Source organism: Struthio camelus, chromosome 2 (genome assembly GCF_040807025.1).
Source record: "Struthio camelus isolate bStrCam1 chromosome 2, bStrCam1.hap1, whole genome shotgun sequence".
Classification (NCBI taxonomy): domain Eukaryota; kingdom Metazoa; phylum Chordata; class Aves; order Struthioniformes; family Struthionidae; genus Struthio; species Struthio camelus.
The window spans coordinates 80,204,954-80,217,138 of NC_090943.1; the positions used below are offsets into that span (position 1 = coordinate 80,204,954).

The 12,185-nt window shown below is 38.3% G+C and overlaps 1 protein-coding gene across 31 annotated transcripts in view; it reads right to left on the reverse strand.

The window, feature by feature from the left end:
• Nucleotides 1-12,185, reverse strand: part of SEMA5A (semaphorin 5A) — a 315,141-nt gene that overhangs the window by 94,958 nt on the left and 207,998 nt on the right. For all 31 annotated transcript variants that reach the window (XM_068931379.1, XM_009665155.2, XM_068931382.1 and 28 more), the window contains one exon: nucleotides 2,868-3,075. In XM_068931379.1, coding sequence (XP_068787480.1) covers nucleotides 2,868-3,075 — 208 coding nt within the window. The remainder of the gene's footprint in view (nucleotides 1-2,867; nucleotides 3,076-12,185) is intronic.

Genomic DNA, 12,185 nt, shown 5'->3' on the forward strand with positions numbered 1-12,185 from the left:
CGGGCTCTGCCTCACATGCCACAGCGTTAACAGATACAGTGAACTGCATTCGGAGCAGCAGAAAAGAGAAAAAAAAAAACCAAATCCATCTCCAAACGTAAAACAGTATTTTCAAGGGCCTTTGGTAACAGTGACCGTGGGGGCAAAAAACCCACCCAAGGAAAAAGGCAGGGGTTTTGTGGAGCCCTGAGCTGGTGGAGCAGGGCTTGAACCACCGAGAAGGGCTGTCGGAGGCAACCGTCAACCTGAGTATCTACCACAAGTTACGTGCCCGAGGAACAGACTCACCAGGAAATACTAATGACCTAAATACGTGCAGCACATCAGGGTGACAATTAAAGGGACGTAATAAACTACTAAGAAAAGTGATGATAACATGCTTTAGACGCTGGCACATGAAGATAAAACAAGGAATAACGAAATAAAATTATTTTTATATTTATATAAGGAAAAACTAGACAAACTCAAGAAATTTATCTTGACATTGAGATATTGGGTTGTAGAAGAGTCTGCCTAACAGAAGGACTGAAATCACATTGTCTGGAACTTCTGCAATAAAACAAAGCAAAAAGATTAGAAAAGGTTAGACTCTGAGCCGTCTGCCATTGACATAGAAAAACAGAACAGATAAGCTGGTACTGCTTCCGACTTTTGGGTTTATTTTAAGGCTGTTATTTATACCCAAGCACGCTCTATTTCTCAAAAATTATGTGAAGTAGATATTACAGACTTGACACTGCCCTTGATCTGCAGAAGAAACTTCAGTTATTATTGATGGAAGTTCAGAGTATAGCCTTGGTACAGTTATGCAGTCCTAAGTATGATAAATTTGAGTAGATAAAATTAAAATAATCAAAAAACACAGAACCACAATGCTCCAAGGTACTGCACATCAGTATCTTTTCCCCTAGATAAGGTTTTCCTCTAATTACCCCTTGCTATAGTACAGAAGCAGCAGTTGGCAAGAGATAACAAGAATTCGAGTAGTGAGTGACTAAGTTCCAGATTAGGTTTTTACTACCTAGTGAAATTCATAGCCCCGAGTAAAGTACCGACATTCTCTCCACATGTACAGAACCAAATACTCTCCAAATCCAGCACGATAAGCCAGAACAAGCTCATCAAGCCAAAAGTAAGTGACAGGTGAGAGAAAGATTAAGATCATAGGTATAAATCCTCTCCTTCCTCACACAACAGAGACAGAAGAAGAGAGAGTTGATGAATGTTTTTTACAAGGAAGAAAGCAAGGATGGTAATCCTTCCGGTGTGCAATGAACACTTAGTTATTCCAAGCAAAGTGATATTGACTACGAAAGAAATGACTGAGAATCCCCATTAAGAATCATTTATCTCCTTTGAGTAAGTCATGCTGATGGGGGATGGGAATTCAAATTCCTCTGGGCAGAGGAATACATCAGCACTGGAGCACCCACCAGGATATGGGGCATTTAACCGCTGTTCTGCTCGGTAAACTGGGGACAGCACCACTTTTTCCTCCTCTCTCCGTTTTGGTACAAGACTGAACATCTTAAGTTCTTAAAACCAGTCAGTATGCCTCCCCTGCTCAAACTGGGACAGGAATGCCTAGCCTGCAGCTATGAACAGGGTTTAGGATTTGAAATAGCAGTTCACCGGTACTAGGGGACACACGCTCTGCCCATGCAATCAGCGAAGCATTGAAGTGTTTCGGGAACTCTCCTGACAGAAACCCTGGTGCTAAGGAACTTGTGATGCCACCACACAGACAACAGCTCAGCAGAGAGCTGTTCCGGAGAGCTGAACTCTGGATTTCTGGGTTCACACCTCACTAATACCATATGCACCGAAGTGCACTGAATAGGGATCCAGCCTGGAGCTGTTTCAAGTGGGATGCAGGTTTGGTGCTAATATGGGACACTAAGTTATCAAGCTCTCTGGTTTTATCATTCCTATCGTGTACACAGTCCATATGAAAATAAGGGACAGCAGCCTGTCTTCCCTTTCTGAAATAAACAGATGCATTTATGAAAACATGTTCAACGTCTAGTACAACCAGAATGGCATAATCATCTCATATTCAAGGGAAGAGAGAAAAACGTCGTTAGATTTTTTTCTTTCTTCAGACATACAGACGTGCGCCCTCCCCCTCGAAATACATGCCCTTCACATAACCAAAAGGAGAAAACAAACCAAAAAGGACTATGCTATCATCAAATATCCTGTTTCAACTGGCTACATCAAAGACGGCTCAACCTTGTCCTTATGATGGACACTAAATCAATCACAAGATTGACATAGAGACTTGCCTACAACTTTTCCTTAAAGTGAGCTTTGCATGACCTTCAGTGGGGCTTTGAGTCTCCTATCACTACTATTTTAGTAGAAGAGAATAGGGAACAATCAACTTTTTTTTAAAGCAGAGAAAGCTCCGTACTTCTATATAAGACAGTATAAGCGAAAAGTGCTTGTAAATAACTGTTCCCCTAGTCCATCTAGCTTTCCAGGGCCGATCACCTGAAAACACCTTAAATTTATCCTTTAATTTTAAGCTTTAAATATATTACATCAGTAGCTATGTTGCACATTACCAGATTTTTATTTGCAATATAAACCATTCCTTTCTGTTTCATCTGTGCAATTATAAATTCTGTATGCTGGCATTTAAATATCAATACAATTTCTTGGGAGTCTCATCTAGTGCTAGCAAACTAGCTTACTACAAGAAGTCCCCAGAGACTGTTCGGCTAAGTAGTGTACACAAAGAGCCACAGCCATGGTGAGGTAATTAATATGGACTCCTACTTGCAACCACTTTTCCCTTCCACTTTTCCTGCCAACCCCCACATGCATTTTTCTCCCATCAAACCAAACTCGGTGATCTTTCATACCTGTATGTTTTGTAGAAGAGACATCTCTTCAGGGGGACCTTAATCACGTGCTCCTGAAGGCCCACAAACAGGACACTCTGGCTGTGCTGGATCTGGAGACTCCTGATGGGTTCTCTCTGACTCGCTGGCAAGAGTTCAATTTCCTCCAGCAGGCAGCTGCTTGACGTCTGGTTCGTTGGGGCAAGTACTTTTTTAATAGTGCCATAGTCTGCAAAGGCAAGAGGAAAATCAGTTACCAAAATTCATACTAGTAATTCTATCTATTCAGTGTCATTTAGTGAACCATCTTCCTCCCATTCTGGATGTTTTCTAAGAAGCTTAAATTGTGAGGCTTTAATTGGAGTTTCCTAGAGTGTAATGAAAAGAGTGTAATGAAAAGAACCTGAAAACAACTATTAAAGTTTTCTATGTAACATAATACAGTAAAAAAAAGAAGTTTATTAATGCAGGACAAACTTCACAGCAGACTGTAGTGCCCTTCACTATGTTTAAAGTAGTCAACAGGAAAATAAAGTCCATTATTGCCTAAGTCTGTTTTTAAATTGAGAGTGTTAAAAACTCTGGGTTTTAAATATCTATTGAATATGCAAGAATATGTACGTGTCTTAAAAGTTGAGTCTAAGTGAATATAACACTAAAATATGGATGCTTCGCCTCTTACCAGTCTGGATTTTGACTTCTGAGAAGTCCCACCTTTTCTGGTTTTGCTCCTCTATTCTTAGGGTGATTCCTAAGTAAAGATAGTTAAGAACTGCAAACCAGCGTCAGACCACTGAAGAGACTTCTGTTTTGCTCACTTAAAGTTTTCCAATGATTTAAAAATATCAAAGAACATTTGTTCTGAACACAAAGGACCATAATCTCACCCTGGTAAGTATTATAGCTAATTGTCTGACCAAAACAGCATTATGCAATTTTCTGTGTGCCAGCAAGAGTAAATATGAAAGACCTAACACTGCAAACCGTTATACTCTTACTCATGCAAAGTCTAGAAAGAATGAAACATCTTCTGTGATTAGGAAACACTTACAAGACTAAGGTTTGGGATACTTTGTTCTGCAGCCCATTAAATACAACTTTGCCATTACTAGTACAAGGCCAGGGGCTTGGTACAGACCTGACAGTGCAGGATCTCAGGACGTGTCTGGGTCTGCCTTGGCCTGGGCTGTTTTTTTTTTTTTTTTTTTTGTGTGTGTGTGTGGCAGCAATTGCCCTGTGGCCAAGTGCCTATTGCCTCACCTGGGTTAGCTTTGCCCTGGGGATGCATTTAAGTGGTCACTGCAGGACAAACAGCTGCCCGCCGGGGGTGCCTGGGCTGCACAAGCGCGGCATGCAGTGTCCAGGCTGTGCCTGGGAAGCGGGGAGAAGGGGGCAGGCTGGTATAGGAAAACGCGCAATAATAGCCCCAAAGAGACCCCAAAACTGCAGGTGAGGAAACCCCCACCACGAACATAGCACTCCTTCAGAAGGAGAACTCAAGAAGCAAGAGTCAACCTTAAGACCTGGAGCAGCACTGGAAGGGAGAGCACAACATCCTCTTGCTTTCTTTCAGCATCTCCCAAATCATTCCTTTCCCCTCTCGTCTCCTAATCAATCAGTAATTATAAAGATAATGTTGAAATTCATAAATGACTGGGCTTTAAGTGAAGTAGCAGTGCCAGAGAACCCACAGGTTCTCCGAAAGAAATACTGCACTTCAGGAGCAATGTGGGTCATAGAGTAAAAAGGAGCAAAATCTTACCCGAGATCTACCTCTGCCTCAGCAGACTCCCCTCCTTCTGATCTTCCATATCTTATCTCCTTTAAATTCCTCCTGCTTATGCCTCTGATTTTGCATGGGTCATCTGAGAGTGAAAGTTATTGTGAGGATCTGTTTTTATTCTGGAACTCTGAGAGACACAGATTACCTGTATTGTTGGCTTTGCTCATGAGACTATGATGCCTAGCCAGGGTATGTAGTTATCAGCCTCCTCCAACTATACTCGACTAAACTAAACCATTACTTTCAAAAGTACTTTCCAAATCAAAGCCAGGTACTCTGCTCCAGTGTTTCCAATTCTGTCACAATGTGTGCAATATTATGCATCCATCCTCTGCCAAAGAACATTTATCAGTTCCATCCTCAAAAGTGTGGTCTGTTCAGCCCTGTTCATGTCACAGTCGTAAAGAACAATAAAAAGAGAAGTAGGGAAACAGATGAGTCTCAAATACAGTTCTCGAGCACTGAGTTTTTCAGACCCGTCAAAACGAAATGAATATTTACTTTATAATCACAATGCCTGTCCGCTTCTGCCAAGGAATAGCTCCAGTGAAAGAAGAATAGTAAACACAGACCTTCCTAATGGATCTAACTTTATTGTCATGGTTATAGTGGAAGCTCCAATTTCATCACAAATGTCAATGGTGAGTCCAACAGCTATTTAAGACTCTGAATGAATGGCTTCTTCGTATCCTGAGAGCGAGCAAGACTTGCTGGAACAGATCCAGACGCTTGACAGCGTTGGTTTCCACTAAGAATGACTGAGTATATACAGAAGTAGTAAAAGATAATGACATTGGCCAGACCGAGCAAATTAGGTAGTCTTTCAATTTGTACTGCAATACTTTTAAAGAGATGTGCAAAAGCAGGAACTGCATGTTAGAAATCTAATCATTGTGAATGAAGATGATAAAGAAAGAAAAATTATAGCTGAAATATTACTCTCTAATGCTCTGGAGACCATTAAGAACCGAATTGAAAACCTGAGATGAGGCTGTAGAGAACAAGCTCGGAGACTACACAGTCCATAATGAACAAAACGATAGTGGTACAAAATCAGAGAACGATGATCTCTAAAACTGAAAAGTTTAAGATGTAAATGGTATAAAAACAGCCAGCAATAGAGAACATTGCACTACAACAAGAGTGTTGTTGAAATCATTATTACATTTAGTGACTTTTGGTGACAGTCGCAAAGGACAAGAGAAAACGAACTCACAAAACAATTGTTAAAAGCAACAAATTAATAACCCTGCCAGTTTTCCAGGTCCCTACAAGAAATAAAGATACTTAAAGAAGCTGTAGCAACTTCTCACTATGGAAAGGAATAAACATTTATATGAGCTATTATATTTATAAAAGTCAGCTGTATTCTTCAAGTAAAACTATATTCTTCAAATCATCAGACATGGGGCAGTATAGAAGTGTATATTTTTTACTTCTTTAAAAGACAGGAAAAAATTCTACCTACTCCTTTCTAGGGGGGGAAACATTTTCAGTTTTAAGTCTTGCCATTTTTGATGCTGAGACAAAACCTAATTAAATATTTATTGCAATATGCAATATAGTACTCAGACAATTAGAAGAAGCTTCACATTCACAGGCCCTGGTCCTCATGGGGGACTTTAACCACCCTGATATCTGCTGGAGGGACAACACAGCAGGGCACAAGCAATGCAGGAGGTTTCAGGAGTGCATTGATGACAACCTCCTTACTCAGGTGATCAAGGAGCCAATAAAGGTCTGCTGGACCTCATACTTACAGATGAGGAAGAACTGATCAGGGATGTGAAAGTCGGGGGCAATCTTGGCTGCAGCGATCACAAGTTCAGGATCCTGCAAGGAGGGAGCAGCGCAAAAAGCAGGATCACAGCCCTGGATTTCAGGAGAGCAAACTTCGACCAGTTCAGGGACCTGTTTGGAAGAATCCCATGGGATACTGCCCTGGAGAGAAGAGGCATCCAAGAGAGCTGGGTGACGTTCAAGGATCACCTCCTCCAAGCCCAAGAATGGTCCATTCCAACAAGCAGAACATGACGCAAAGGCAGCAGGAGGCCTGCATAGATGAAGGAGGAGCTCCTGACTACGCTCAAACATAAAAAAAGGAAGCGTGCAGGAGGTGGAAGCAGGATCAGGTAGCCCAGGAGGCATACAGAGATGATGTCTGAACATGCAGGGATGGGGTCAGGAGATCTAAAGCCTTCTAAACTGTATGAACCGCCAGCAAAATAAACATGTAAATTAGTGTCAGATATATTCTCAGGCCAGTTGTGTGCCTGTATTTGTGACTTTACATGTATTCCTGTACTTCCTCATCACTGTGAGTTTCTTTTACAGATCTGAAATCCCACTGCTTGCATATAGCAAGAAAAAGTCAAGAACCAGCAAAATGCACTGTAAGTTATAAACTGAGAACAATCCATGTTAGAGAAACTGTAAATAAGGGCTTATTAGGAGATTTATATAGTATTCTTGGAAAATATTGTTTAGAAAATTAAGATGTCCAGTTTATCCAGATGCACACCACTATAATTTAACAGATGGAAAAATATGGTCAATATGAAGGAAAGCGGCAGTCAACAGAGGACACAGAAATTGGATGCTAAAGCTGTACTTAGCACTTCAAGTTATATTTTTAATTGAGCCTGGGTAAGGTACCATCTATGCAAGAAATACACTATTCTATGCATTCTATCTGAAAACAGCCTCATTTTCCTCATTTATACCTATCTGTTAACATAAAAATCAGATTTGTTGTTTTAAACAAAAATTTTAAATTAACAGAAGGATATTTGAAACAAATACAGATTACATGGGTTTTCAAGGGGCATAATTTGATATACGCTTTTGAAAATGGCATTTATTAACTAATTGATTTGATTTTGTTTATTATATGCTGTTCTTTGCATATTATTTGCTGGATTCAAAGTATTTTGTCAGTGGGAAATGAATGCATTCAAGCAATAAATCAGTGTTGAAACGAAAGAAAAATGTGTTAGTGTTAAACCTGTAAATGTTTAAAAAAAAAAAAAAGTAGTGTCTATATTCATCATATAAAATGTGTATTCTACAGCATTCAAATAGAAAAAAAAAAGGATAGTAATACAGTCGTTAAGGTAGAGTTCTTTCAGACAAACGAATTGAGATACCAAACAAAAAACTGACATGCAGAACATGCAAAATGGGACAAAAGGAAAGAAAGTGCACGGCGGTCAATAAGCATTCTGTCTCTCAGAAAAAACACATCAACAGTATTTGCCTTCCTTCACTGCAGGAACTGAAAGAAAAACCTATCACAAGAGAGAACATGCATTTGTTTAACAGGAGAAAATTATTCCCCGGAGAACATTAGAGAGTATGAGAAAACGAGAGACTACTAGATAGCATCATAGCTTACATGCTCATCATGGCAAAAAAGGCTCAGGAGCAGCTAATGCAGCAGCTGGCTGAGGCACCAAAGCAGAAGCCCCGGACTTAAAATTTAGCAATCTGTGTAATGTCAAGAGAGATACGTATGGTCCAAGCACAATGTAAGAGGATTTAAAATTTGTTGCTCTTTTTAAAAACACTTTTACAATTAGTTTAACTCATCACTAGTATATGGATAATTTAAGTCATTGTTACAATCTGCTTTCCAATATGGGGGTGGAGTAGAATTTAGTTTAAAGTAAGGGTATGTTTAGGAGATAAAGAGTTTGCAATCATTCCCTGTTACTTAATCTGTCTGTTACCTCCAGGTTTCTGATGTACACTTGATTCACGGAAATAGGTTTTATTACGCTATAGCTGAAAGGACAAGCAAAAGACTGAGCTTCAACACCTTTCGCTTTAACATTGAACAATATATTCTTGTTAAATGTACTACCTTTACAAGATATGATGATACAGAAATCAAAAAAAAATAGATTGACTTTAAAATTACCATCTTTATTTGGAGAGTTGCATTGTTAAAAAATAAAAATCATATTTTTAAATGCGTACTGATTAATTTTAATCCTATCTTTGGGAGAACAAAAACAACCATGAAGTCAAAAATTGAACAGTGAATTCTGAGGCTTCATCAAAGCATGAATTCCAAATTGGAAATCTTTGGTTTCAGAGCTGCTCCTACATGTTGATATCTTGCATCTCCATTTGCCACCAAACCATCGTTTGAATAATTTGGCCAGTGTCCTAGTATTTTGTTCTTTTTCTCTACTTCTAAAATACTTTTCAGTATAATAAAATATACACGAGTTTATTCTTCAACCAGCTTCCAGTCAATGAAAAATGGAGATTAGAAATCTGAACATGTTCAGTCTTGCAGCCATGAAAAAGAATAAAAACTATGATAAACGTAGGAAGAATTTCAACAATAAACCACTGCTATGACCTTGCTATTATAGCTCATTATCATGATAGAGATGGTAACAAGACAACGGCAGATATTAACAGAAACACAGATATAAAGCACATTTATTACAAAGGAAATAACATAATTGTAAAACAAAAGCTTCTGACAAATGTTGTAGCTGGAAAAACAAAAAAAATAGAGTTTTTTCTTGCAATTTCCTGCAAAACATTGTAAGCTGTTACATTCTGCCCTATTCATACAGAGATTTATTTTTAAACACTAGATAGGCTAAATAAAACATCTTTTACTCTCTCCACAATCTTTATTCACAGGAAAGAGCTGGGAAATCTCAAGCTCTCCCTTTCTCAAGTGTCTTAGTTTTCCTTACTCCACTGCAGGAGACTGCCTTCTGTTGGGCTGGAGAACTACACCGCAAGCAACCTGGAGTACTCCCAAACCATTTGCTCATGGACATCTGATTTTTGGCCTACCTGAAGTTCTCAGACCTGATTCCCTGCTTGCTTTTTGTAGTTCAAAAAATGCAAAACACCTTATAGGTCTACATAATATACCAAGTAAACCATATTTATAGCTGGATCATTACAGCATCAGCAGAGCATCCCATGAAATTGGACTCTACGATGTGTGAACAAGTGATGTTAGATAAAAGTTAAATTCTGGGGCTTGAGAAATTTTCCAGCTTGTTCATGTGAGACCTTAGCACAGAACAGTGAAAATGTTTTGTTCTCGGAGTTTCTGGCCCCACAAGAAGTAAATAAAAAAACAGATCCTTTCTAGTTCTAGGTCTGCTCCAGAAACAAAATCAGAAGGATTTTTTTTATGATCTCAGACTTTAAATCTAATTATTCTCTTTCTTTCTATGGCAAATTTCAAAGGGCTTTGGATTTCAGAGGTTGTTTATTTACTCCTAGTATTTGTAGAAAGTAACACAAATCTAAGAACCTCAGGTCAAACTGGAGCAGAGATTTTCATAGCTTGAAAGTTTCTGGAGAAGTCCAAGCAAAAATATAGTTATTGTTCATCTGCAAATGCTTTTAGTAGAAAGAAAAAAGTCAACAACAATGAGCAGGGAAAGAAAGACTCCCAAACATAAGGAAAATCAACTTTAAAACTAATTAAGCTAACTTTCCTGTATCTTGTCATACTATTCACTGTTCACGGCATCCTTACACTTAAGATTCAGTTCCCTGGTGTCTTGACAATTCAAAAGAAAAAGGAAGTGTTAAAATAGTGTGCGTATCATTTTTATACATTTTAGTAAAAGCTACACGCAAATTATTTAAAAACAGCTATACCATACACTCTGTAGTGTGTAACAAAGTACAGAGAGTATTTAGTTAACTCACTATCAGCAGAGACAGGAAGAATTTGGCTTTTTCTTTGAAGAAAGTACTGCAAGCAGCACTTGAAAATAAAGTCCTACATGAAAATATTCTTTGCTAGGTTAAAAAAAAAAAAAAACCTAGTATTTATGTAATCTGTTTCTTCAGGTCTCAGTTTTAACAAAAGCAGTTTTGAAAGACAGTCCATAAAAAGCAAAAACTTGCAGTATTTTAGATTTATCTTCATTATCTTTGGCTCGAACTCCTTCTTATTCCCTCTTTCCTATTATATTTCAAGTAAACATTAATGCATTAATGAGCTTCACAGTACTGGAGATTGACTTGAATTAAAGCTAAAATAAGGCACATTGTTGATAGTGCCTGTCAACAAGGAGGTATAACGGTCCATTACAGGTCCCCAGGTTTTTAAGTTGGAAAGATAATTTGAATTCATATTTAGAAACTGAAAGGTGCAATTTTAGCCATAATCTGTGAAAATCTTCTGGAATGATTAGCAAGAAAATCCTCTTAATGCCCTTGTGGCTATTCCAAGAGAAATTCAGTTGTACCTCTAACTGACGGAGATTCAGACAGCTACATGTCAACCCTCAAATGTATTTATTTTATGGAAGCAATATTTATGGCCTATCCTTTCCCCACTCAAATTAGAACTGTTGCTCCACAGGGTTCTTCCGAGTGAAAAAGCACTGATCTAGATACTCGTTCTTCTCAGCCAAGAAGCTCTCTTCAAACAAAAAACACGTGCTTGGTGGGACAAGAGGAATATGCAAACTGTATTAAGAATACGCAAATTGTATTAATTGTATTATGCAAAAAGTATTAAGGGTTCCACTAAGAATGTTTCCAGGGAACCAAACAAGTATTACATTTTAAACAATAGTGCAACTTGTGTACCATCCCTCCGTGCCTTATTTGGGGCTCTGCTCGAGAATTGGTATTGAAATACAGCTCCAGTCAGACAGATTCAAAATCATTCAAACAAACAGGCAATTCAAGTCCTGAACGAAAATTCAGATTTATTTGAAACTAAAATGCAAAGCAATCAGCAGCTAAAACACAGCAGTGTGCCTTTTTTGAAAGACTGCGTCTATAAGCCTGAAGCCGCTAACCCCTAAAACTGAAATGTGCCTCTTTGCATCCACTTGATCTTCTTCTAGAAATATAAAGAAAAAAAAAATGCTAAGCAGCACATGCTAAATTACGTGCCTCGTCTTCCACATCAGTTAGCACTGTTTCCTTCACAAAGAATGAATAACAAACTAAATTACCTCCTTTTTCAGCTTGCTAGATTGGAGCTCACATACACCAGTGGCAAATTTATACCCTCTGTAGCTTTGAAACAGATGTTTCTGCCCAAGTCTGACAAAGAAAATACTGTACTTTCAACAATCTCAGAATAAATATATTTTGCATGGATCATGCTCATTATCACACCTTTACTTACTACTTCTCTTCCATTTTCAATCTCATTTACATGAGATTTTCAGCTTGCCAAAGACGTGACTGAGATAAGATACAATTCTATAAAATTATGTCCGATTTGGAGGAACTGAATCCATCCATAACAGTTCATGCACTGAACTTACTCAGCAGTAACACATAACTTCAGAATACCTATAAACAAAAATTAAAGCCGCTACAGCTCCTTTGCAGGCTATAGTAGAGTTAAACACACTTACTAACTACCATTTCAATCTGTACTACATTACTTTTATTGATATGCTATAAAGCATCAGTTATTCTAAGTCTTTATTAAGCCGTATGCTTGCCCGATCTTTTACTTGCAAGCCCGTTCCACTCTTTTTCAATGAGAAAAGTATAAGGCAGTTTTAATAAAGAAATTACTCTATGGATCAATTTGG